Source organism: Bidens hawaiensis, unplaced genomic scaffold (genome assembly GCF_021521415.1).
Source record: "Bidens hawaiensis isolate Kalapana, Puna unplaced genomic scaffold, B.hawaiensis_p1.1 tig00000820_1, whole genome shotgun sequence".
Classification (NCBI taxonomy): domain Eukaryota; kingdom Viridiplantae; phylum Streptophyta; class Magnoliopsida; order Asterales; family Asteraceae; genus Bidens; species Bidens hawaiensis.
Window position 1 is genome coordinate 1821405 of NW_027491048.1, and position 27556 is coordinate 1848960.

Sequence of the window (27556 nt, forward strand, 5' to 3'; positions counted from 1 at the left end):
ACATCATTAAACAATAAAACTGATAATATGCTGAAACCCTAGAAATTAGGTGTTTCAACTACAAACGCTTAAATCACTTAAAACACACCTGGATTCTTCGTTAAAACGGCTCGTGCCTTCAGTGGAGTGTTCTTCTCCATGATTCTTCAACTGCAACGTTAATTAAACACACCCAGTTAGAATCAGATGTGAGTCGACAACAAAAAAAACCCACCCGATGCTTACACAAACACACACCACACCAGACGATTTAAAGGATTGAATGAGGAAAAAATCATTCTAACCTTCGTCTGCTTTACTAATCACGACGGTGGAGAGAATCAATTGACGGTGGTTACAAAGTGTTTACAATGTTCAAGATTCGTTTATGGGTTTGAATAATAAAAGAAGATTTTATTGTTGAGTGTATTTTGGAAAATCCATAAATGATTGCATAAAAATAGGAGCTTCCATAATTATTAAGTACCTAACATGACTAAAATACCCTTTAACACACTAATTTAAGCCTTTAAAATTAAACACTCCATAATTTATTTCATCTTCTCATCTTGACCATTGATTACCAAGATCTAACCACCCAGATTTCTTCTTATACTTTTTAGACACACTCATCTCTTTACAATAACCCCTCCCTATATAGGATTAGTATCATTACAGAACTCTTAAATTATTTAAGAACTTGAAGGAACCCTTGTAAATTAACGTTTTTTATAAATTTTTTTGTATGTTACTGTTATTTGAGTGTAGTTTTTTCACTTTTTATATCTATAATTACGATTACAATTATGAAAATTAGTTTTTGCACATATCTAAACTTTTTTCTGCATAATGTAAATTTGTTATTACATAAATTTTACACATATGTAAACTTGTGATTTATATATGTAATAACAAATTTATATATAAAATATGGTAAAACTAGTCTTAAACAATGTTAATATATAAAAAAAGTTAAAAAAATGTTTGTTTCTTATGAGTTCCTAGAAGTTCTTAACTTTTTTGGAGTTCTCAAATGATACTTGTAAAGAAATGGTTGTAGTGAAAGTAATGTTTATTACTTGAAGGTGTGTTGAATACATAAGCAACTACATCTATATATACACAACTAAACCCTAGCTAACAGCCCATAAAAGGCCCATGGGCTTTAACCAACAATATGGGCTAAAACCCTAACTAAAATACAATTAACACTCCTCAAGTTGGAGCATAGATGTTAATCATGCCCAACTTGTTACAAATAAAATCTATCTGAGCTTTCCGGAGCGGTTTAGTTAGAATGTCTGCTAGCTGGAAATTTGTCTTCACATGAACTGGTTGAATGGAAGGAGGTTCAATTTGTGTGCCTACTACCCGATCTCTGATAAGGTGGCAGTCGACCTCAATATGTTTTGTCCTCTCATGAAATACTTGATTCTTGGCTATGTGAATAGCTGACTGATTATCACAGTATAACCTCATCAAGTCATTAGAAACAACCCCGAGCTCTCTGAGAAGACGACGAACCCATGTCATCTCTGATGTTACATCTGCCATGGCTCTATACTCCGATTCGTCACTTGACCGGGAAACCGTGTGTTGCTTCTTACTCTTCCATGATACAAGGTTTCCTTCAACAAACACACAATATCCGGTGGTAGATCGTCGAGAAATTGGATAACCTGCCCAATCTGCATCTGAGAACCCTGATATCCGACCATCTCCTTCTTCCGTGAAGGCACCTACACGACAATGACCCTGATCTGAGTATAATATACCCAAGCCAGGTGAGGTCTTAAGATATCTTAAGACACGAAGGGCAGCATCCCAGTGACCGGTGTATGGTGTAGCCATAAATTGGCTCAGAACACTGACAGTAAAGGAGATATCCGGTCGTGTGACGGTTAAATAATTAAGTTTACCAACTAGCCGTCTGTATCGCTCAGGATCTTTCATTGGATCTCCTTCTTTTGGGAGGAGTTTCTTTGTAGGAAGCATTGGGGTATCAACATGTTTACAACCCAGTAAGCCACATTCAGTTAACATATCAAGAACATACTTTCGTTGGGAGAGAAGTATTCCTTGTGGAGAGCGGGATACTTCTATGCCAAGGAAATACCTCAATCGACCTAAGTCGCTGACCTGAAACTGAGACTGAAGAAACTGCTTGAGTTCGGAAATCCCGACCTCGTCATCACCTGTGATTATAATATCATCCACATAAACAACTACGATAATCCTCTTCCCTTTCTGGTGTCTAAAGAAGACAGAGTGATCGTAGGCACTCCGAGTCATCCCAAACTGTCCCATGACACTAGAGAATCGACCAAACCATGCCCTGGGAGACTGTTTAAGACCATATAGAGAACGACGTAGTCTACAAACTTTCGAGGCCTCCTCCTCAACGACGAACCCTGGGGGCTGCTTCATATATACCTCCTCCTCAAGAACACCATTAAGAAAGGCGTTCTTGACATCAAGCTGGTGGAGCGGCCAATGATTAATGGCAGCAAGAGCGATGCAAATACGGACAGATGGCATTTTAGCAACCGGAGAGAAAGTTTCATCGTAATCAATGCCATATGCCTGAGAATACCCTTTTGCAACCAACCGAGCCTTTAAGCGGTGTAGGGAGCCATCCGGGTGTAGTTTAACTGTAAACACCCAACGACAACCAACAATACGCTTCCCTTTAGGAAGTGTTTCAAGATCCCATGTATGATTGGACTTTAGAGCCCCAATTTCATCTTCCATAGCCTGTCTCCATCCTGGGTGAGCGAGAGCGCTCGTCACATTTTTGGGAATCGGGTAGGAATCAAGGGTAGTGGTGTACGCATGAGATTCAGGAATAGGTGGGTGTAAGCAACATAGTCCTGAATTGGGTAACGAGTACATGTCCGGGGTTCCTTGCGAAAGGAAATAGGTATATCGGGAAGTGGGGCACCAGGAGGATCATAAACAGGTGTGTCAGAGGTTGGTGGATCGGGTAAGGATGTAGTAGTGAGAGGTGTGGATTGCTCAGATGTAGGCGGAGTATCGGATGGTATTTCGGGGTCGTGGCCAGGGTGTGATTCAAGAGTCGCTGATGTTTGATCCCTACCTCGCCTAGCATATGTGAAAAGCAGTGGCGGAGATTCTGTCGGTGGGTCAGAATCAGAGGAGATTGGATCGGTAGAAGGAACTGACACAGGAATGGTGGGGATGAAGGGAGATGTGGGTATATCGAGGTCAGGAAATGGGTCAAAAACAGGAGTGGAACACTAAGGAAAGTAAGGACAGGGCTCATTAAAAGTGACATCGGCACTAGTAAAGTATCGGTGAAGAGAAGGGCTATAGCACCGATACCCTTTTTGAACCCGTGAGTAACCAACAAAGATACAACGAAGGGCTCGGGGATCAAGTTTGATTGTTTCCGGACGATGGTCATGAACATAGGCAACGCAACCAAAGACTTTAGGTGCGAGAGGAAAAGGAGTACCAGTGGGACATAGTACAGAAAACGGTGTTTTACCGTGAAGAACGGGTGTGGGCATACGGTTAATCAGATATGCAGCTGTGAGAACGGCATCTCCCCAAAAACGATGAGGGACACGTGATTGGATCATGAGTGTGCGAGCAACATCCAATAGGTGACGATTTTTGCGTTCGGACACACCATTTTGTTGAGATGTATATGCACATGATGATTCATGAATAATACCGTTGTTTTTCAAGTACGAAGAAAAGTCGATGGAAAAATATTCCTTAGCATTATCGGATCGGAAAGTTTTAATGGTGGTGTTAAATTGGTTTTGAACATAAGCATTAAATTCTTGAAATATGGAAAAAATTTCACTACGAGATTTCATCAAATAAATCCAAGTAGTGCGAGAATAGTCATCAATAAAGCTAACAAAATATTCAAAACCCAAAGTAGATTTGGTAGGGCATGGCCCCCATACATCAGAATGCAAAAGTTCAAAACAAAAACTGACTCGATTAGACACTCTAGGGGGATAGGGACGTCTGGTATGTTTACCAAGTTGACACGACTCACAATGAAAATTAAAAGACGAAAGTGGTAAATCTGGACGCATTTGCCTCATAACCGCTGTAGAGGGATGACCTAACTGACAGTGGTCCTCCTTGACTGAGGCAGTTGCTGTAGAACATGTAGGACTTGACAGGAAGATTAAGCGGTAGAGGCCTCCAGATTCAAAACCTGTGCCAATCAGACGGTTCGTGCCTAGTTCCTGAAAGATACAGTGAGTAGGATAAAATTTAGCAGAGCAATTGTGTTGTTTAGTAAGTTGGCTTACCGAACAAAGGTTATCGGAAAATTTAGGAACATATAGAATAGACGAGAGGTTTAAGTTGGATGAGGTGTTAATGGATCCAACCCCCAGTACAGGACAGGAAGACCCATCAGCCAGTCGAACAGGTTGGTGGGAGATTTTATTAAGGTTGGACAGAATACCCGAGTTCCCAGTCATGTGATGAGTGGCACCCGAATCAATAATCCAAGATGAAGAAGGGCTAGGAAGCGTACCTGAATCGGCTGTATTGGCACATGGGGCAGGAACAGGAGCAGGAGTCTGAGAGGCTAGAAGCTGCTGGAGACGACAATAGTCTTCTTCGCTAACTGTGTAGGAGGGAGTGGCGGTTGGACCTGAAGTCTCACCAGCGGCAGCCAAACGAGCTTTGGGACGAGGAGGTGGCTGACTTCCAGGAGGGCGGTTCGGGCAGTCCCATTTCGTATGACCTGGTTCCTTGCAATAGTGACAAACAAGACCACCGCCCCGTCCAATACCCTTTTTGTGGGTCATATGAGTACCTCGACCAGTACCCCGACCAGTAGATGTATACATAGCCGATGTATCAGTAGGAGATAGAGTTGCACCAGGACCATACATTTCCCGCAACAGGTGAAAGGTTGATGCAACTGAAGATGTGGCAGCGGAGTTGCTCAACAGTAGGGGTTGGGCGCTTGAATACTTGGGCGAGATTCCGGCAATGAAGGTCATGACATCCATCTTGGCGTTTCGCTCCTCCTGAATCTTCAAATCAGTAGTGGGTGGAAACATAGTGCGAAGCTCATCTCGGAGTTTGCAGAATCGTGTGAAATAGTCGGTAAATGTAGAATCACCTTGCTCGGCCCAACCATAGGCTTGAACCACAGAATAAGCATGAGAGATAGACTCCTTAGCCGAAAAGGATGAAGAGAGGTGATCCCACATTTCCTTTACGGTGGAAAAGTTTTGAGCAATAGTAAGGATTTGTGTATCCATAGCATTCCATAGGGCCATTAAGATTCCGCTATCATCAATTTTCCATTCTTTGGTAATTGGGTCCGGGGGTGGTTTAGTGAGATGATCGTCTCTGTCCATACTTTCAAGACCCTTTTGGACAAAGAGACTCCACGAACCCCAATTTTTTGAGTCAAGTTTGACCGGAATGCGAAGAACAGCTGAATAATTAATAATACCTGGAGCAATCTGAAGCCTTTTTATCAGCCATTGGATCTGAAAGTTTCTTATTCGAACGAATACACACGCGAACTGAGACAGAAAACTAAAAGGTCCCGAATTGAAAAACTAACAACACAGGGTGGTGCGGAAGCAAAAATTAAGTAACCTGAAAAAAGGACGGCGGCCGGAGGGCGGTGCACGCGCCGTCACGTGGCGGCGCGTGGAGGGCAGTGGCGGCGCGTGGGGGCGCGTGCGGCGGCGGATCGGCGTCGGAATTTTAGGGTTTGCTGATCGGAGGTTGGTGGTGACAGTGAGAGAGGCGGTGACGGCGGAATATGTCTCGAAAAAAGATTTCGAGATCTGGACAGGAGGTTCGGTTTCGGTTTCAGATCTAGGGCCGGCTGGTTCGGTTCAGATTAAGTGGCGGCTAGGGTTTGGATCGAGAGCCGTAGCTCTGATACTAGTGAAAGTAATGTTTATTACTTGAAGGTGTGTTGAATACATAAGCAACTACATCTATATATACACAACTAAACCCTAGCTAACAGCCCATAAAAGGCCCATGGGCTTTAACCAACAATATGGGCTAAAACCCTAACTAAAATACAATTAACAATACTAACCCTATAAAAGGGTTCAAATTAAAAGAAGTTGTTTCCTAGGAATGGTAAGAACCAGTAGAATTTTGACATTTGGCATTAAAACCTTTGGTAAAAGAACAATTATAAGAAACTATGTCGGTTATTATGGTGAAAGAGTAATTGTAGGAAACTATGACGGTTTTTTGCAATTTTAAATCTCAACCATTGATTGTTATGATCCAATGGCTATGATTTATTCCTAGTCTTCCTAGGAAACTAATTGTTTTTAGGATAACCCTCCCCAATATATATATATACTCATCCTATATATATATATATAAACGAAAACCCAAAAATCCTGGGTGTCATGATGTGGTCGCTCCCCCCGTTTTTGAAGTCACCAGATTGACTTGATTTTTAAATGGAGGTTTCTCATGCATTTGACCCGAATTCACGGGTATGAGTCTTATCAAACCCATATATTTTTTAAACGGGTTATAACATCTCATTAAATTAAATACTAATCTCACCAAATATTTTATATAATAATCCTATAAAGTAGGGATATACTAAAAGTTAATATATGATTTATTTAAAAATATATATATTGTTTATAATTAAAAAACCAATTTGTAGTAAAAAAATAAACGGGTCTTTGGTCTCATTAAACCCATATAGCTTTTAAAGCGGGTTATAACATCTCATTTATTTGTGAAATAATTTATCATCAAACCATAAGTACATTATTAACTTTCATATAATAAAAAAGATAAAAATTCAAAAAATAAATAAATATTAGAAACAAATAATATAAAACAACCCCCGTAATACGGGAGATAAAAACTAGTATATATATATATATATAGCAATTTAACACTAATAATTCAGTATACTCTCCTACCATTAACAAATTAACCTTTTGCAACTTGCAAAACACTAACAATTGTAGCAAGTAGGAACTGATTAAGACTTAAAACGGAAATACCGGTGATATATCGGTCAATATCGCTGATATATCGGTGACATAAACTGCATAGGGTGGGGTTGTTACCTGGTTGTTGGGGTTTCCACGTATGGACGGATTTTTAGTCGGCCAGAAGCACCGAATAAATGGGGACGGTTGAAATCCCGTCAAAGGTAGACTTGGAAAAAACGCTCTTAGAAAACATATATGCAGTGTTTGTATATACTACTACATATATTCAATATGCCAATATATGCTACATGTATGCAGTATATACTACATAGTTCTTTCACGAATCGTGATTCTGTTCCTAATATCATAAACAACAGACTATTATTCAACTGTTTATTCTGACATTTAGCTTCAACTGTTGTATTGTAATAGCTAAGGAAATGGAACGAAAGATGGAAAATGGAATACAAGTAAGATGCTATGCACCAATTGTATTTTATTATTATTGTTTTTTCCAGTGTAAGAATTGGGCATTATTCAAGCGAGTCTATTTTTGTGTTCTAACGGTTATAAATATCTGCAGGATCAGGAGAAATGACCCGAATGTCAAAGGAACGATTGTGTTTGATTCCAATAGCACGATCATGACATCGCCTTTTAACTTCCAGTAAGATCACTAAGCATCACTGTAACATGTTTGATATCCGATGATTTCTAATCTAACTATATGCATTTTTATATTTTCAGCGGACTGCCGAAGTATAATAACTGTACTATCTGTATCCACATAATTATCTTTTGGATTTGCATATTGTCACTTATTTATCTTTTTTTTTTTTAAATAACGAACACGAGAACCATTGTGTTTATGCCCCTAACTTGATTGATTAGATATCGCAACGCCACAGAAGAAAGAATATTTCCTCTGTGCAGAAACTCCAGGTGCAGCTAGAGCCTGGGTGGCAACGTTGCAGTGAGTCATTTATTGGTTTCTGCATTTTTAAAATTATGAATATTTAGGTTGCTGATATATGTTTTTGTCCTGTACACAAAACAACAGTGCGACACAGTTGGTATTAAGGGCTCATAAAGAGGCGGTGAACTCTTTAGCTGGAAACAGTAATGCAACATTAGGAACAGTTTCTGCTGTTGTTACTGCTGCAAATTCAACCGCTCTAGAAGCTTCCAAAGAAATTGAAGCAGCAATGCAGATTTCAAGGAGAAATGCTTTAGGATCAGAAATGAACAAAACACCCGACGCCCCATTTGATGATTTAACGATCATGAAGGTATGTAACATCTTATTAGTACCAAAAAGATATATAATTTGGTAAAAGAAAATATGATCAGTAGTGTGATATTATTATAGGAAACATTAAGAGTAAAAGACGAAGAGCTGCAAAATTTAGCTAGAGATATTCGTGCTCGGGATTCAACAATAAAAGAGATAGCAGAAAAGTTAACCGAGACAGCTGATGCAGCAGAGGGTGCTGCATAGTTGACCGCCTTAACAAAGAGTTGGAAAAACAAGCAGTGACTTTCAGTATGATGGTTTGTATCTATATTATATTATATAAAAATATAAATGTGATGGTTTTTTCAAATGCTATAAATGGTTTGGTTTTATAGCTAAGAGATTATGAAGAAAAGGTGACGGCTTTAAGTAAAGAAAAAGAGCAACTTATGCAGCAACGGGACTCATCTCATCAAGAAGCACTTTTATGGCGATCTGAGCTGGCAAAAGCTCGAGAACGTGTAGTTATTCTAGAAGGAGCGGTTGTTAGGGCTGAGGAGAAAGTTAGGGTTAAGGATGCTGAAGCTGAAGCTGCAATAAAGGAAGCAACAGAGAAAGAAACCGCTGCACGAAAGGAAAATCAAGAGCTTTTAGCATATATTCATATTTTACAATTACAACTTCAAAGGTATGATTAACTAATTAGTCACATCTTAGCTATTTTTTAAAAAAAACTTATAGCCTCGTGATAGCTGCTAATGTGGACAGGTTTGATTAATATGTTAACAGGCAAGAGGAAAATACTTGCTCTGCTGGTGACACTCAGCCTCTAACCAAGCGCGTGCATCCATCTGAAGAAAATGTGGATAAAGCTTGCCTTAGTGATTCTACCAACATTCCGTCTGCAGATCAAACAGGAACTCGTGCAGTTAACGATGGTGAATGGAATGATATTGAGGCAACAGAAGCAAGAATAGCTGACGTTCGGGAAGCTGATGTTAGGGAAATTGCACCCGATACTGAAGGAAGTAGTTTGGATATTCCCGTCTTTTTACAGCCAAACGAAACACAGCAAGAACAAACAAGTGGTTCCTACCATCAGCCTTAAATATTGTACGCGTTAACGAGAAAAAAATGTTTTGTTGTTACTGAGGAAACTTGTTTTGGTTACAGAGTGAATTATGATTTATGCAGCCAGTTGTGTGAGTTTTTATAATTGCTGGCTTTGATAATGTTTTATGTAGCATGGTGGTTGACCCTTTTGTCTTGACTATTTTTTTTGTTCAAAACATGAATTATGGTACTAACAGTAACATGTTTTATGACTGAATTTGGAACATCATGTTGTATGATAGCACATAAACAGAAACATTTGTCTATTAAATAGGCCACACATAAACAATAAGATTTGTCTATTAAACATGACTAATACCGACACTAAAGGTTGAAGAATACGAGAGCCAAAAACATCACTGATCAAGATTATTAACACAAAAAAGAAGGAAAAAAAAGAAAGAAAGAAAGAAACAGTGTCCCTTGTTCTGTCTTGTTTGGTAATTTACAACATTCAAGATTTTGATTTTACTGACACCTCCGCCTTAGAATGATTTCGACCCGTTAACAGTCATTGTTAATTCTGTTCAACAGTCAGATTTCTGATTTGACAGCCGGTTGTTCTATGTCAACAGAAGCGCTGATGGATTCGCTGTCCATGCTGGCAGTGTGGCTCCTCCTGTTCCTTCGTTCCTGATTCAGAAGTTAAAACATGATAAACTGACAATTTAAGTTTATTCTGCTGACATCCATAAAATGAATTAATATTAAGGTGTAAATCTGGAAATAGTACCTCGCGATATGGAAACTCTGTATCGAGCATTCGGACAACCTGACTCATTTTAGGGCGTTTCTCGGAGACGGGATCAACACATCTAAGTGCCACCAGAAGTGCACGTTTTAGAGCATGTGTTGACGGTTTTAGGTCAAGATTTGGGTCAACAACTTCCTCCGCTCTTCTACTTCCCACCATCGTTTTCAGCCACTCGACAAGATTCACCTGCCATAAGTTCAACAAACAATGAAACATTATCACTATTTTACATTGAGCAGACAATTCTGATAATAATCAATGGGTAAAACAAAAACCAAAAAAAAAAAAAAAAAATAGATAGCTTGTGTCGCTTAGTACCTCATTAGCAACACGGTTGTAATCCACTGGATCTCTTCCAGTTACTGCTTCTAGAAGGAGCACACCGAAACTATAAATATCACTCTTTTCATTCAACATGCCAGTGTTAGCATACTCTGGGGCCACATACCTAAAACATGACAACATAACTTTTTAACAATATCCAACAACTCTATTTCTAGCTAAATTTACATAGAATGATATAAGCACGTGACAAGAATTGAAACCGTACCCGAATGTCCCCATAACTCTAGTATTTATGTGACTTTCTCCCGAATCCAAAAGCTTGGCCAATCCAAAATCAGAAAGCTTGCCATTAAAGTCATGGTCGATTAAAATATTGCTAGATTTTATATCTCGATGCACAACCTTTGGTTCTATAGCCTCATGCAAGTATGCAAGCCTGCAAAATTTAATGTAGATATCGTAATTGAAGAGCCAAAGAAAAATCTTTTCAACGCAAATTACAATAAAACAAATCAAATAAATGATTCACTTACGCTTTTGCTATACCAAGAAGGACTTTCATGCGTGCTTCCCATGTAAGCACACCGCTTTCCCGAGTGTCTCCATGAAGCCATTGTTCCAAGTTTCCATTGTCCACATATTCATACACAAGCATCCTAAATTATTAAAAAAAAACATGAATTATTAGTCGATAGCGGAGTGACAATTTTGACTTGTTTACTAAATGTACAAAATAGAGATAGAAATGAACCTATGGGTTCCTTCTATGCAATATCCAAGAAGACGAACAAGATTCTTGTGCCGAACATGCCCTATAGCCTCGACTTCAACTCTAAATTCTTTCTCTGCCTGCCCTCTATGCATAATACCAAAAAATAATATTATAAGATGATAATAAAACCTCAATATTAACAAAACAAAAACAAAAACTAAACTCACAAATTATTAAGTAACTTCTTCACTGCTACGACAGTTCCATTAATCAATGTACCCCTATATACCACCCCATATCCACCCTCCCCAACCACATTTTCACTCGAGAATCTACCCGTCGCTTGCTCGAGGTCTCTTAAAGTAAACCAGTGGCCCCACCCTAAATGTGATGTTTCCGGCAACCCAACAAAAGGAGACGCCATTGCGCCACGAGACCCCGAATTTTGCTTCCAGAAGCCTCCAGAAGTTCCTTCTTCCCCTGATTGGGACTTCCCCCTTTCGTACATCGAACTGCTTTGACTCACATTATCAGCATCACATGATTTACTCACTCCAAGTTGAAATATCATCTTATTTCCGCTCGACTCATTATTATTAGTTGCTGATGGATGTTCATAATAACCGTGTGGGCCCGACCCTCCGACGCTATCAACTCTGATATCTTTCGGAACATTCGGTATTTGAGAAAGAGGGTATTTAGTTCTTCTTCTGGATTTCTTTCGACATGTGACCCACATTGATAATATACATATAAACAGACAGATAAACACACCAACACAAAAACAAATCACCACCCATAGTTTAAGACCCATAAATGAAGTACCCTTCGATAATCCGGTATCTAATCTTGACATTACGAGCGATAACCGTAATAAAGTTATCTACTTTATAGCTTCTGCTAGCCCATATCCTACATATTCCACATAAAAACACAAAATTAACTTAAGGGTGTGAAAAAAAAAACATTTCATCTGTTTTTGCTATGAAATTATGCAATAAATCCAAAATTAACATCAAGAACCATAAATAGGCTTTTAATTACTAAACCCTGATTTAAAGTTCAGTGCTTTACAATAAAAAAAAAACTAACTTTAGATGCAATAAAATCCTTAACTCTAGTTGAACACATTCAAGAAAATTAACAAATGTGATGAAAGACTAACTTTAGATGCAATTAAATCAAAACCCACTTACAATTCAATGAGAATCAAAAGACCCATATGAGAATTTGCTATACAATTATGCAATCAAGTCAAAATTCACATCAAGAATCATAAACAAGCTTCTAATTACTAAACCCTGATATAAATTTCAGTGCTTTACAACAAAAAAATGCAAAATTGAATGAATTTAAAAACAATATGACATAAATTACATTAATGCAATTAAATCTTTTAACTCTTGTTGAACACATTCAAGAAAATTAACAAATGTGATGAAAGACTAACTATAGATTCAATTAAATCAAAACCCACTTACAATTCAATGAGAATTGAAAAACCCAGATGGGAATTTGCTTAATTTGACAAGAATCAATTAGGGTTACTGAGAGCAATGGAGGAGTAGAGGCAACGCCACCGAAAGATGAAATCTGAAGCAAAAAAGAGAGGTGAGTTTGAGAAAATATAGATGCAAAATATCTAGGCAAAATGAGTCATCACATTCATATTTTACTTTTTGTTAGCTTCTTATTTTACTTTTTGTTTTTATAAAGTATTAATGGTGGTTGGCATTTATGATTTATTAATTTTGTTTTGATGTTTTAATAATATTGTGAATAATAATAATAATGGTGGAAATGATGATATTGTTTTTTTGGTTATATACTTAAATTGGTTTAATTTTTTATTTTATTGTATCTTTAGTTAATGATTTATGTTAGTTGTGGAGCATTTGGTTTTCTTTCATTTTAAGTTTGTGGGTTATTATCATATTTTTACTTTTTGTGGGTCAAGAAAGTGCTAATTAAGTATGGTTTGTGTAATGAGTATTTTGATTGAAAATGTGTGATTAAAAAGGTGTTTTATAAGATGATGGCATTTGTATGGTCATGCACTCATGCCAAAGATGGTGGTCAAAGTAACAAAGAAAGTAAGAAAAAGTAAGAGTGTGTAAGAAAAACATTAAAGATAAGTTTTGTTATAATATAGAAACAGAAAACACGGCATGTTGTTTAATTTTTAGGATTATTGGATTTAAATAATCTCACCTTTAATTGGTTGGTCAATAATAATCCCACCTAAGGTATTTCTCACTGACAATCCCACCTTTTCAAGGTTTTTTGTTTTATAATCCCCTGTTAAAAATAAATAACGGGGTTAAGTTTTTGCTGATGTGGCTAGTGACTTGGCTTTTTCATTATCCTACGTGGCTTTTACCTTTTTTAATATTAATAATATTAATAATAATATTACTATTCTCAAGCCCTAAATTCATTCTCAATCTGTATAAATTCACCATTAACTCATCAATTTGGTGTGCATTCAGTCTTCATATAGGTTCAATTGCATCAATTTTGAGGATTTATTGTGTAAATGCTTATTATAGGTGGTCTAGGATTTACCTCTGAGGTGTTGCTGGTAGTGGTGGTGATCGGGCTTGTTTTTATCCGGCGAAAATGGCGGCAGTCGGTGGCGAGGAGTAAGGAGGTTAAGAGGCTTTTGGTTTCGGTTGCAGAGGAGTCAGCTAGGGTTGAGTTTGAGGCCAATGAAGAGTATTAATATTATTATTACACCGTAATTGACACTGCGGATGATGCATCTTCGGCTAGGGCTTCGGACGCTACTCCGACTCCGATTTCTATTCCTATTCCTATTCCAACTCCAGCTTACTCATCAGTTCCGTTGAGCTCATCGTTAAAAGCACAGTACCCTCTGATTGACGCGACACCGCCGGAGGAGTGTGGATTGTAGTGGTAGTTACGGTGGTGATTGTCCGGCGGTGATGGTTGGTGGTGATGGTGATGAGTCATGTTAGTGGTGACGGTGAAGGAATGAGTGGGATGGTGTGGAGTGATTCAATCGATATTACACGTAAGTAATTAGAGAGGGGAAAAAAAAGGTAAAAGCCATGTAGGATAATGAAAAAGCCAAGTCAGTAGCCACATTTGCAAAAACTTAACCCGTTAATTATTTTTAACGAGGATCATAAAACAAAAAACCTTGGAAATGTGGCGGGAAATACCGGAGGTGGGATTATTATTGGCCAACCCATTAAAGGTGGGGTTATTTAAATCGAATAATCCTAATTTTTATACATGCAATTTGAAAAGAATTATTATAGTATAATTAACTCCAAAATACTTTTATTGCAGTGTTAATACTTTTTAAACCATCGTTGCAAAACCGTCATCGTCATCACCGGCCACCTCTATAAATAATCTTTGACAAATGACACCAACACTCATTGGTGGTTGTTATTCGATAAGCTTGCTGATGGAACATATGTGTATATTGCTCATGTACAAGTATTTCGTCTCTTTGTACAATCTACAAAATTAATTAAGGGATGTTAAGGATGCGAAAGACAATCATTTCCATGGTTTAAGGATATGATTTGGGGAAAATGATGTCACGCTGACGTGAAAAGATGTCTTGAGCTCTAGTAATGTTATCGAGGGTTAATTACATGTCGGAACAAGTTGATTTAGAGTGGTCTTTTTCATTCTTTACTTTTTTTGGATGGCTTATTCTAATCTACTTCACACCTCATCTAATATTTTATACTACGAGATTTAAACCATTCAACATCTAAGATAATGATCATGTATTAGTCTATTACACACCCGGACGCATTACACCAAATCTTCTTGGTGAGAGCCTGAGAGGTAGTAGTTGAAAAAGCGGATTTGGTTAAATGAAACATTATAAAAATACGATAAATTAAATAAAAATGATGAAAGAAAGAAAGAAACAAATGTTGCATCAAGACCTGGTAAACGGAATTTTTTAACCTGCATACATTTGGCAGTATCACAACATATCTTGAAAAATTTGAGGATTTAGTATATGTATTGAAGCTTAATATGTATTGACATCAATGTTAAGTTTTTTATACTTTCATATAAAAATAATACATACAATGCTATTTTAAAACACCTTCATAAGTTTACGTTTCATCCTAAATGCTTAATATTACCAATATATCTCCCCACAAAAAAAACATATCCATGTTCATACCCATTGGAAAACTCTTCTTATGGATCTCTTAGTTTTATATACTTGATCAGTACCGTCACCTTAGCTCAACCCGATTTTATAAGCTACTTTTGTGCAAACAATGATAATTACACCAAAAACAGTACATACAAAAGAAACCTTGACACGGCCTTGTCCAGTCTCCTCACCTCCAACTCCGGCTTGGGTTTCTTCAACCACTCAAGTGGCATGGTCACCTCAGCCGCCCAACATAGATCTGGATTTGTGCATGAGTTGTTTAAATGACTCGATCATTAAGTTGCGAGATGTTTGTCCTAACCAAAAGGAAGCGGTAGGATACTATGATAATTGTTTGTTGAAATACTTTACCACCACGTCTGTTTTGGGGAACATGGATCAAATGGATAGTTATGGGATTATTGTGAACACACAAAGTGTACCGGATAGGTTTGGGTTCATTGTGACTCTCGGGCCATTAATGAACAAGCTGATAGAAGATGCGGCTGGTGGCGGGTCGTTATTGAAGTTTGCTGAGGGGAACACGACTGGACCGACTTTTCTGACGATTTATGGGCTTGTGCAGTGTACTCCTGACTTATCGGAGATGCAGTGCAGGAATTGCTTGGAAAATGCATACACTCGGTATGGGACACGAAATTATTTTGGGAGAATTCAAGGAACAATTTTTCTACCAACGTGTAGATATAGTTATGGTCTTAATCCGTATTTTAACGGGAGCCTCCCCGAACCGCCGGTTTCATCACCACCAGGTACTAATGGTATTTTACAACTAATTTTGTGACCCTCTATATATCTCTGTCGTATAGACAATGAAAATGTTCTATAAAATCGATTTTAAGTTATACTATTTGTTAATAACTTTATATATATATATATATATATATATATATATATATATATAGTAAAGATACTAAGAGAATCATTTGTAAATTGAGAACTTTGAGAACCATTTTGGACCACTAAAATCATCTTTAAAAAAATATTTAAAAAAATCATAAAACAAAAAATAACAAAAATTTTAAAAAAATAAAAAAAACCAAAATTCTTATATTTCATTCCGGTTTCATTAAAAAAATAAAAAAATATACAAAAAAAATAAAAAAAAACGTTGTATTATACACATATGTATAATTTTATATAATATTTAGTTACGTAATATACATATATGTACATTATCATTTATCTTAAATTATACATATGTGTAAAAAAACATGTAAATATACATATATGTATATATTATACATATGTGTATATAATTTAGCTAAACCGAGATTTTTTTTTATGAAACCGGGATGATAAAATAAGAATTTTGGTTTTTATACTTTTGATTTTTGTGTTTTTTTTTATTTTATGATTTTTTTTATTTTTGAGTTTTTTGTGGTCCAAAATGGTTCTCATAGTTCTCAATTTCAAAAAGGTTCTCTCATGATCCTCATCTTCTATATATATATATATATATAGAGAAAGAGAGAGAGGAGATAGATGATAAAAAAAATTAAGAGAAAAAACAATATGCTTGAGGGTCATTCAATAATTGTTTTGGATAGGGTATTTATAAATAGAAAAGACTATTTGTTGTGGTATTAAAGTGAACTAGTGTTATTCAAACAACTGTTAGGTGCGCGATAGAAATTCAATTGGTATTAATTTGGTTTGTTATGGTATCGGTATGATACCAACATCTACCTATACTAATAAACAGAAATAATGAAGATGACGTGTCATCATAACATTCAATCTAGGTTTTAATTTTCTTATGTTTTATAATCTCTACTCTTCTTAAAACATGCTATCCATGGGTTATGAATTTAATTAGCATGACTCATTAGTTGTAATCCATATAAAAATCCATTTAATGTAATTTAAATTACACTAACTTTTACCAACTCATTACAGCTAATTTTACTGTTAGATATAGAAAGTTTCACCATGATTATTTATAAAACATATAAACTATTAACAAACTATTGAATATCTATAATAGTTTAAAATTAAATATTTAATTATTAAATTAGTTAAATAATGATTTACGAATCATTATCATATAATTATTAGTGACCTATGTTTAAATAGATATTTAATTTTGTGTGTACTTTAAATTTCGTTGAATAAATAAAATATCTTTAATCTTATAATTTGTAAAACACTATTTGAGGTTACACGTATCAAGTTGTCAAGGGATGATATGTGGACATCCGTTATCATAGACTTTATGACATTACTATTAAATCAATTTTGTTAAGCATATCAAGGTTGTCAAGTATGATAGGATATTTTTGGATGATTATGAAATCTTAAATAAAACATTGAGATTTGAGTTTATTATGATTGTCAATGATTGATTTGTGAATGTTGTTTTGAGATTTTAAATACAACATGAAGATATTAAGTAATTGATGTATGTTTTGTGAGTTTAAATGTTTAATTAATAATCTATTTAGAAGGGGTAATTTGTGTTATGTTTGAATCAAATGTATCACCTTTTATAAACCATTAGAGATGGTGAGTTTGTTACCACCAAACAATTATAGAGATTAGAGTCTTTACCTAACATGTTGTAATTGTGACTTTTCATGTTTAATCAGGTTTGTGACTTTATATAGAATATTATGGCATAAGGTTTGCATATTATGTTAGGTAAAGGGATTTTGGATGTTTGTACAGCGTAAAAAGAAAGAACTTCCGGTGTATTTTCTACTGAATAAGTCAATGAATTCGGTCAATCTGGCCAACTTAAAAAAATGAATTTGGTTGTAGTCAAAATGGGTTTACGTTGAAACTGACAACCTTTTGGTTTTGATAAAAAACGGTTCAAGTCAAAATATGTTTAGGCCGAGTGGTGAGCAACCTTTAATCGAAGTTATCAATAACATGTCAAATGTTTTATACAAAGAAGTATTTGTAATGCATTTTTAACATAATCATGTTTTTTGATTTACCCTTATTAGTCATAAAGAAATTATTTGTTTTAAATAATTCATTGTATTAATTAACATATTAACAAATTCCGTGTAATCCACGAGTTCAAAAGCTAGTATATAAAAACCAAAAGAGAAAACTTAAAACAAACAATGTCGCCTCCTAAAAAGGAATAAAAACATGGACAAGGGATACAAGGTCCATCTTGTGGGCTCTTTACATTATAATCTCTTTTTTCATCTATCTCTATCATTTAAATAAATATTCTATTTCTCTAAATCTTGCTTTACCTACCAAAGTACCATATCTCATTTTCCGTCTATACGTTTATCACACTTAGACTATGCGCATTGTGTGCTAACTAAAAAAATGTCAGTTAAAATGTCATGTAACTATCATATATGCAATAGCTAGGGCTTTATCTAGCCCAATCTTAACTAACGCATTGTGCTTTAACTAATATTCAAATATAAAATAAAATAAAAAATATATGTATATGTGTGTTTGGTGGAGAAAAGTGAACCCCACCCACCCAAAGTACGAGAAAGCATTAAGGGGATGGCACCGATGAGCAGGGCAGACCTATGTTAAGGGTAAGGGGGGCGGCCGCCCACCTTAAATTTTTTTAGTGTTATATAAGAAAATCCTAATCGCCCCCCTTAAAATTAGTGTTAAATTCCGATGTTGCCCATCCAAAAAAATAATTCCTAGGTCCGCCTTTGCCGATGAGGCTAACACCCTTTGGTGGTGGTGGTGATTTGGTTTGGCAGATGCATGGGCGTTAAAATAAATGTGGAGAGCAAGGAAACCACCCACAATGCATAGTCTTACAAATACTTATTATAATATTATTTTTTATTTTATTAGATACAACATATATAGAGATGATGAATAGTGAATATTCAGTTAAAGAATCCTTATTCATAATCAAAAACCTCAAAATTAATTTTGAGTTGGAGATGAATATCTTGATGAAGATCCAAAATAAAGGACTTCTTTAAATTTTAATGATGAAGTTGGTGATAGAGATAGTGATCCTATTGTTGATTAGTTATTTTCTTCATTATTTATTTTTAATTATTTGTACATACACATTTGTAGAATCATGTCAAAGATGGTCAGTAACAAAGAAATTAAAGAAAGAAAAAGTAAGGGTAAAGGGTGTGTAAGGAAAACACTAAAGATATAAGTTTAAATAAGTTTTATTAAAATACTTTTATAAAAAACAGAAAACTCGGTATGCTGTTTTATAACGTGTTCTTTATGAACTCGCAAAGTAATTTCATCGTAATATTTTTAATAATTTTCTTATAACCCGTTGCATACCCGGTCACCAATCACCATCACCAGCCACCTTTGCTAATCATCTTTGACACCAACATACACCCATTGGTTGTAATCCAACATCGGCATTCACTACCTGATGTACAAGCTATTTCATCTCATTACACAATTAACAAAATTAAGCGATGTTAAGGATGTGAAAGACCACCATTTCTATGAATTAACGATGGTTTGGAGAAAAATGATGTCGTGCTGACGTGAAACATGTCTTGAGTCTTGTTAATGTATAGAAGGCTTCTAATCTATTTATAATTAAATCTACCTAATATGTATACTATAGGATTTCAACCCTCGAAATTTAACGGAGGGATAACCTATTACACACCTAGATGCATTGAGTCAAATGTCGATTGGTGAGTGGAACTCAAGGGGTGGATTCAGTATTGAGTCAGGGGGAGCGTACCTCCCTCAAATTCGTATTTTCTTCTATAAACTTCTACTATATTAGGTTCAAAAAACCCAAGTGCCCCATCCGTGTTTTTTAGTGCCCCAAACTCACATTTCCGAGCCAACTTTTCGAAAGTAAGTGTAGTTTTTCTTTCACAAAATAACAATTAAGCTCAATTAGATTATTTAATTGTCTAACAACTTCATCAATTAGCTATTAATATAGTGATATATTTTATTAGTTTAATCGGACCATATAAAAATTAGACCAAATATGATAGTATTCAGTGTATCATTTTTTTATAATTCTACACCATTTAACATTAAATTTTTTTATTTATACATAAGAGCGCTTTGTGCCGTAGCAATTATGCAAAGAATTTTATCAGCTGTAATTTGTATTTTGTATTGTATTTTGGGGAAATTTATTGCTTACATTTCTATACATAGTTTTTTGTAATGTAATTTCATTTGACCTGACTCATTTTGGTTTGGCCCGTTTTAGTTTGACTTGACACGTTCTATGTTGACCGTTTTTTGCACCCACTGACAGAATTTTCTGGATCCGCCACTGAGTAATTGGAAAAGCGGATGTGGTAGGATAAAAAAAAAGTTAAAAAATGATTAAAAATTTAGAAACAAATGTTGCAAGTAGCATCAAGACCTGGTAAACAGAATTTCGATGACGTGCATATAATTGGAAGTAACGACGATATAGTATTTGTTTTGAAGTTTAATGTTAACATCAATGTTAGTTCTCTATACTTCAAATGTAAATATATAATACATACATACAATGCTGATTTAAAACACCTCTTAACTTCTAAATTCATTACATATCTCCAAAACAAATCATGGGAAAACAACTCCTATGGATATTCATATATCTGATCAGCAGACTAACCATAGCTCAACCCGATTTTATAAGTTACTTCTGTTCAGACAATAATACCTACACCATGAACAGTACCTACAAAAGAAATCTAGACTCCACCTTATCTAGTCTCCCAGTCTCCAACTCCGGCTCGGTTTCTTTAACCTCTCCATCGGCCAAGGGAACGATACGGTCAACTCTGCCGCCCTTTGCCGAGGCGACATAGAGCCGGATGTGTGCATGAGTTGTTTAAATGACTCGATCATTAAGTTGCCAGAAGTCTGTCCTAACCAAAAAGAAGCGGTCGAATACCATGATAATTGTTTGTTGAAATACTCCACAACTTCTGTTTTGGGGAACATGAACATGGATCAAATTAATAAGTATTTTATTTTTGTGTACCCGCAAAGCGCGCTGGATAGGTTTGGGTTTGTTATGGCTCTTGGAACATTAATGGACAAGCTGATTGATGGTGCGTCTGATGGTGGTTCGTTATTGAAGTTTACCACTGGGAACACGACTGGACCAAGTTTTTTGAGGATTTATGGGCTTGCGCAGTGTACTCCAGACTTATCGTGGACACAATGTAGGGATTGCTTGGGAAATGCATACGGGCAGTATACGACGCGTAATCTTATTGGGAGAATTGGAGGGACAATTTTTTTACCATCGTGTAGATATAGTTATGGTCTTAATCGATATTTTAACGCCAGCCTTCCTGAACCACCAGGTACAGAGTGTATGAGCTTCGCTATCTCTGTCAGATATAATAAAAAGGACACCGTCATTAGAAATAAAAAAACACGTAATATAAATACAACTGTCTTTACAAATTAAAAAAAATACCTATAGTTGTTTCCTTTGAGTTTTCATCTTTTGAAATCGTTGCATTACATCTTCGACAGAAACTGGTTGGACAACTCCCTTTCTATGTAACAAATGCATGACTCGTTCATGTATCCAACACCCTTCCTATTACGCAAATCTATTTTCACATTTTCATATTGAAGAAAAACATGTTTCAACACTTGTTGCTGCAACCGACAAAACTAATGATAACTTTATTAGACGATAGACCAATGGATAATTAATGTGTAATGTTGCTTTCACCATCCTTTTGGCAATATCACTTACCCATTCAAGTTGGTAAACCGCTTATCTTTTTTCACATTAGTAATGCAGTGGCCTAGTTCATATATAAGCTTGTCTTTTTCTTCAAAATCAAATCACACGAATATATTTTGGCCAACTAAAAGCAATATTCTATTATTCCCGAATGATAGATCACATGATTAATGAAGAAACATGGAATGGATCCGGGTCGGATCCATGTCCAAGTTCCCCGGTCTTTGAGATGAACGAACCAACGACTTCGTCTTCTTCTCCGGTTGCTCGAGATCTGCCATAAAAAAGTGGGGGAGTGAAGGTGACTACTAAGAGTTTCCTCTTGTTTACAGACACAAAAATATGTTGGGAGCCAAGGGTCCAAGAGAAGGTCCCTCAAATGAATGATGAAGGCTCCTTATATAGGAACTTCATGGCTACCATCATGAACCCTAATCTTTATTAGGCTATGCCCGGTTAGGGGTTACCTCCACAAACCCCCTACCCAATGGGTCTAATTAGTAGACAATAATAATGTAATAAACATAATACACTATGTAATAAACAAAAGGTCGTACAGGGTTTGACGTACCCTACACCTACAGGTCTCACTATCGAAAATACCTTAAGTTCGTGATCCGACACTTTAGGCTAACAAGGAACTAATTAACTAAGACTTAATAGCTTGATTTACAAGATAACCTAATTAGCATGGCAATTCTATGTGATCTCATATCAATTCCTATGCAAAATTAAGCAACAACATAAACCAACTCCTACCAAGGCTACCATCATGATCCAGCCAGAGATGTACTATTAATTGATTCAACATAATTTTATGATAACAAATCATATGAAATACCTTTTTTTTTCACCTTCAAGAAACCCGAATCAATACATGTATAATTCCAATAAACCCCTCACACAAAACGCATACAAAGAAGGCGAACCACACCAAAAAAAGGCAACATGCCAAACATCTTATTAGAACCAACACGAGACACGTGCTCCACCGTATACTACAAGATTTTAACACCCCCCCCCCCCCCCCCAACAACAACACACACACATACATATTAATTTGATAAATTAATCACTATACATTAAAATACAAAAATAAATTAAACAGAAACTGATAAACAAAGAAGAAACAAATGTGGCAATGTAGTATCAAGACCTTGTAAACGGAATCTCGATGACGTGTAGACATTTGGCAGTAACACAAGAAATCTTGAAAAGTATGCGATTTAGTATTTGTATTGAAGTATAATGTTAACATCAATGTTACTACTTTTTAAGGTTTATATATAAAAATAATACATAGGATGCTGACTTAAAACACCTTCCATAATAAGTTTATTAATCCTTTCATCCTAAATGCTTAATTCATAATTACCACTACAACAAAACATGTCCATGTTGATATCGTTATGCATATGTTTTAGTTTTATATATCTAACGAATACCGTTACCTTAGCTGATCAACCCGATTCTATAAGCTACTTTTGTTCAACCCACGATAATTACACTAAAAACAGTACATACAAAAGAAACCTCGACTTAACCTTGTCCAATCTCCACACCACCAACTCTGGCTTGGGCTACTTCAGCCTCCGCACCACTGGCAAAGCGGACGAAGATACCGTCAACTCAGACGCCCTTTGCCGAGGCGATATAGAACCGGATGTGTGCACGAGTTGTTTAAATGACTTGATCATTAAGTTGCGAGAACTTTGTCCTAACCAAAAGGAAGCGGTGGGATACTATGATAATTGTTTGTTGACTTACGCCAACCAGGTTTTTGGGAACATGGATCCAGTTGATAGTTATCTCCGGATTATTGTGAACACGCAAACTGCACCGGATAGGGACGAGTTTGTTGTGACTGTCAAAACGTTAATCGACAAACTGATAGACGATGCGGCTGCTGGGAGCTCGTTTCTGAAGTTTGCTAAGGGGAACACGACTGGACCTGGACCGACGATTTATGGGCTTGTGCAGTGTAATCCAGACTTATCAACGATACGGTGCGAAAATTGCTTGGAAAATGCATACAGTCTCTATGCATCACGAAATTTTATTGGGAGAATTGGAGGGACAACTTTTTTACCAGAGTGTAGATATAGTTATGGTCTTAATCAATATTTTAACGCCAGCCTTCCCGAACACCAGTTTCATCGCCACCGGGTTCATCACCATCAGTTGCATCACCAGTAGGTACTAAATGCATTTTACATCTACTTTTGTGAGCATCTCTATCTCTGTTGGGTAGCAATAACTGGATTTAGCTATAACTAGTGATTTACAACGTAATTAAAATCGGGCGTTGTAGTGACGAATCAATGTGAATTCGGTCGCTATTAGCTACATTTGTTACGGTACCAGAACTAAACCTGCACAGTAAATTCGTCAATATAACATATTTAAAATAAAAAATCCAAAAAAAAGCATCGGTATTTGTATAGGTATTATAAAAACTTAATATATTTAATTGGTCGGTAAAACCTACATGTTACGACAGTGAGTCATAGTGAATTTGGCCAGTATCGGTTACGTTCGTTACGGTATAAACAACGTTAGTCAAACCAGAGAGTTGAGACCCAATATATAAATTTGTCTAATTAACATATAGGAAGAGTAACATTTATTCAGTTGGTAAAGCATGACAATGGTAAACCCAAGCGCTGGTGTTCCCAAGCGTTCGGTTACGTTCGTTACGGTATAAACAACGTTGGTCAAACCAGAGCGTTAAGACCCAAAAAAATAAATTTGTCTAATTAAGATATCAGAAGTAACATTTATTCGGTTGATAAAACATAACAATGGTAAACCCAAGCGTTGAGGCGGTAGGTAACGGAACAAAAACAAAAACAAAAAAACAAGAAAACTATAAAAATCGAGGTGGACCAATGAGGCAGCGTCAGTCGGTAAGATTAATAAAATTAACAAGGAAGAGTACTTTTTCCTTTTTTTGCAGGTAAAAGTTCAAAGAAGAAACGAACCATGACCATACCGGTCATTGTTGCGATACTTAGTTTCATTATCATTGCTTTCATTTGTATCTTCATAACATTAACAATGAGGAAGAAGAAAAAGCAAATTCCTCTTGCAGATTTTGAAAGTAAGATTGATCCATGGCATGAATTATGAGTTGCATCGATAGAGTTATCCAATTTTTTAAAACTATACTAACTCTCTCCCTCTCTCTAGTAGCTGAAATTATGGAGATCGGGAACATTGAGTCTTTAAAATACAACTTTAGTACCGTGAGAGTTGCAACAAATGACTTCTCTGAAGACAATAAGCTCGGACAAGGTGGATTTGGAGTGGTTTACAAGGTATAAACAAACTATATTGTTAGTTATGTACCAAACAAAATGTTGATTTTAATTTAGTGATATATGCTATATATGATCATATGGTGTATAGGGTAAGCTTGGTGACGGGCGTGAAATAGCAGTAAAGAGGCTATCTAGTGGTTCTATGCAAGGTGGCATAGAGTTCAAGAATGAGGTGTTGTTGGTCGCAAAACTTCAACATCGTAATTTGGTCAGACTACTTGGTTTTAGCTTAGAAGGAAGTGAGCGACTTCTTATTTACGAGTTCTTGCCAAATAGAAGTCTTGATAAATTTATATTTGGTATGTTCTTAACAGCTAGCAAGCATCTTTTTCAACACATGTTGCATCCCAAGATATACATAAGAACTATAAATTTGTTAGTTTACACTTCACATTTGGTACATATAGAAATCTTATTATTACATCACAAGTAGTTCGTGTCGCAAAAGCAAACTGAAGTTAGTGACACCTTTGGGGTTGCAACTGATGTTCTGTTGTATTGATCGTAGAAGCTAATACAGTAATACATACTTGTTTTGGCGCATACAAATGCAAAGAAGCTAATACATGCTTGTGAATGGTGTTGTAGATCCAATTAAACGTACTCTTCTTAATTGGCAAAAGAGATTCACAATCATCAAAGGCATTGCAAAGGGGCTTCTATACCTTCATGAAGACTCACGCCTAAGTATAATTCACCGTGATATGAAAGCTAGTAATATTTTACTAGATACAGAAATGAATCCCAAAATTGCAGATTTTGGGATGGCAAGATCGTTTAATCCTAAGGTAACTCAAGGCGGCACAAATCGAATTGTTGGAACCTAGTAAGTATGTTCTTCCTTTATTGATATTAAGTTTAGACATGAAACTTTACTTGGATTATTGTCTTCCTTGTATAGTGCATGTTTCTTACATTTTGTGCTTTCAATATATTATCTAGTGGCTATATGGCACCAGAATATGCCATGCATGGCAAGTTCTCAGTAAAATCTGATGTGTTCAGCTTCGGGGTTTTGATACTGGAGATGGTAACGGGTCTAAAGAACCAGTGCTTTTATAATGGAGAGAGCATTGAACACCTTCTTAGCTTTGTATCTATACTAATACTAATATTATAAACTCTACAATATACACAAACTTCATATTATTTTGGGTTAAGTTTAAAACGTGTGGTTTATTCCCATGATCTCTAAACAAGACGAGTACATTTTCAGAACTTAATTAATTAACCAGTAAACTTATTTATAAGAAGTTTGACCAAGGCGTTAACATTTAAAAAAAAGAGTTTTATGTTTGTGAATAAAAACAAAACTTTTATTAATTACATTATGAAAAAATAAAACTGATCAAAATCTCTTTTGGGCATGGAAAAGTTGGCAGAACGAAACAACATCGAATATAATAGATTCTACATTAAAGATGGAGTTGGATTCATTAAGAGAAATCACAAGAAGTATCCACATTGGATTATTTATGTGTTCAAGAAAACGTTGGTAGCAGGCCAACCATGTCATCGGTTGTCGATATGTTTAATAGCCCCTCTCTCCTACTTCCGGCACCATCACATCCTGCATTTTTCAGCATTGATACTAAAATACCCCGTTTTGAATGCAGTCCATCCAAGTTTTCTATAAATGATGTATCGATATCAGAATTAGTTCCTAGAAAGAATTTAAAGAATTATTGTACTTGAATATTCTTCATGTTTTGGAAACTTGATATCTAATGTTCTGTACCGATGTTTCCATCCTACATCGAACTTGTCTTGTTAGGAACTTGACCAGTGCCATCTTGTCGTGGCATCTTAGTTAACGAAAAATTTGGCTAATATACGATTGTCTTATTAACAGGCAGTATATCCTCAACGAAACAATGCAATTAATATAGATCACATGATTAACACTCTAATACAAAACACTAGTGGGCTTAACCCCTAATGGTTTTATAACCCAAAAATGGCAATCTCTATGACAACACCCCCCCCCCCCCCCAAAGCTTGAACAACATTCAAACTACTGCGAAACTCATGGAATTAAAGATGAAGACAAGTCGGCAACCCCCTTGATGAGGATGTCAGTTGAATGCATGGAAATTGATGCAACATTAAGAACGCAAATCTCCCCATAGCCGCTTTTTTCCCCAAGCCAATGGGCGAACGGGTTGAAACTTAATCATGTTTTTTTGTTCTAGAAAAATCTCTAATAATATATATAAAATTTCATAAAGTTCGATCTTGCAATCAGAGGGTCAACAGACCCTCTTGGCTCCGCCCAACCTTCTGTTTTAATTCAAAGCTATAGATTATTATTGTAATAATAATTTTGTTGTAAAAAAAATTGACGTCAATACAATATAACATAAATTATACTAATGCAAGTACATTAGAA

General features: G+C 36.0%; 3 protein-coding genes and 1 pseudogene across 4 annotated transcripts; 3 read left to right on the forward strand and 1 right to left on the reverse strand.

The window, feature by feature from the left end:
- Nucleotides 1-7401: 7401 nt before the first annotated feature.
- LOC143541216 (uncharacterized) lies at nt 7402-8418 on the forward strand. The gene is made up of 5 exons (XM_077034099.1): nt 7402-7587; nt 7668-7699; nt 7812-7893; nt 7981-8209; nt 8290-8418. Exons 1-5 carry the CDS (start codon nt 7565-7567, stop codon nt 8416-8418), a joined length of 495 nt encoding a protein of 164 aa, XP_076890214.1. The 5' UTR covers nt 7402-7564.
- A 4-nt stretch (nt 8419-8422) lies between these two features.
- On the forward strand, nt 8423-9429 carry LOC143542234 (uncharacterized). The gene is made up of 3 exons (XM_077034872.1): nt 8423-8471; nt 8550-8842; nt 8944-9429. The coding sequence occupies exons 1-3, from the start codon at nt 8466-8468 to the stop codon at nt 9260-9262; spliced, it is 618 nt and encodes a 205-aa protein (XP_076890987.1). The 5' UTR covers nt 8423-8465; the 3' UTR covers nt 9263-9429.
- An 87-nt stretch (nt 9430-9516) lies between these two features.
- Nucleotides 9517-12633, reverse strand: LOC143542216 (putative receptor-like protein kinase At2g42960). Of its 2 annotated transcripts, none has more exons than XM_077034855.1 (8): nt 12500-12633; nt 11246-11930; nt 11058-11162; nt 10840-10962; nt 10572-10742; nt 10340-10469; nt 10001-10207; nt 9517-9900 (listed from the first exon to the last, which is right to left on the reverse strand). In XM_077034855.1, exons 2-8 carry the CDS (start codon nt 11872-11874, stop codon nt 9802-9804), a joined length of 1464 nt encoding a protein of 487 aa, XP_076890970.1. In that variant the 5' UTR covers nt 11875-11930; nt 12500-12633; the 3' UTR covers nt 9517-9801. The 2 variants fall into 2 exon arrangements, with proteins under 2 accessions (XP_076890970.1, XP_076890978.1); XM_077034863.1 differs by lacking the exon at nt 12500-12633 and adding an exon at nt 12215-12257.
- Nucleotides 12634-13053: 420 nt separating this feature from the next.
- LOC143541227 (cysteine-rich receptor-like protein kinase 26) lies at nt 13054-26862 on the forward strand (annotated as a pseudogene).
- The last annotated feature ends 694 nt before the right edge of the window (nt 26863-27556 follow it).

Bases quoted from the DNA above. Each gene is read 5' to 3' on its own strand.
- LOC143542216 (XM_077034855.1), bottom strand. From the start codon at position 11,874: ATGTCAAGATTAGATACCGGATTATCGAAGGGTACTTCATTTATGGGT. The intron at 11,163-11,245 runs GTGAGTTTAGTT...TATTATGCATAG, and splicing joins AAGAAGTTACTTAATAATTT to AGGGCAGGCAGAGAAAGAAT. The intron at 10,470-10,571 runs GTACGGTTTCAA...GTCATGTTTTAG, and splicing joins AGAGTTATGGGGACATTCGG to GTATGTGGCCCCAGAGTATG.
- LOC143542234 (XM_077034872.1), top strand. The intron at 8,843-8,943 runs GTATGATTAACT...ATATGTTAACAG, and splicing joins TTACAATTACAACTTCAAAG to GCAAGAGGAAAATACTTGCT.
- LOC143541216 (XM_077034099.1), top strand. From the start codon at position 7,565: ATGACATCGCCTTTTAACTTCCA. The intron at 7,700-7,811 runs GTATCCACATAA...TTGATTGATTAG, and splicing joins GTATAATAACTGTACTATCT to ATATCGCAACGCCACAGAAG. The intron at 8,210-8,289 runs GTATGTAACATC...ATATTATTATAG, and splicing joins ATGATTTAACGATCATGAAG to GAAACATTAAGAGTAAAAGA.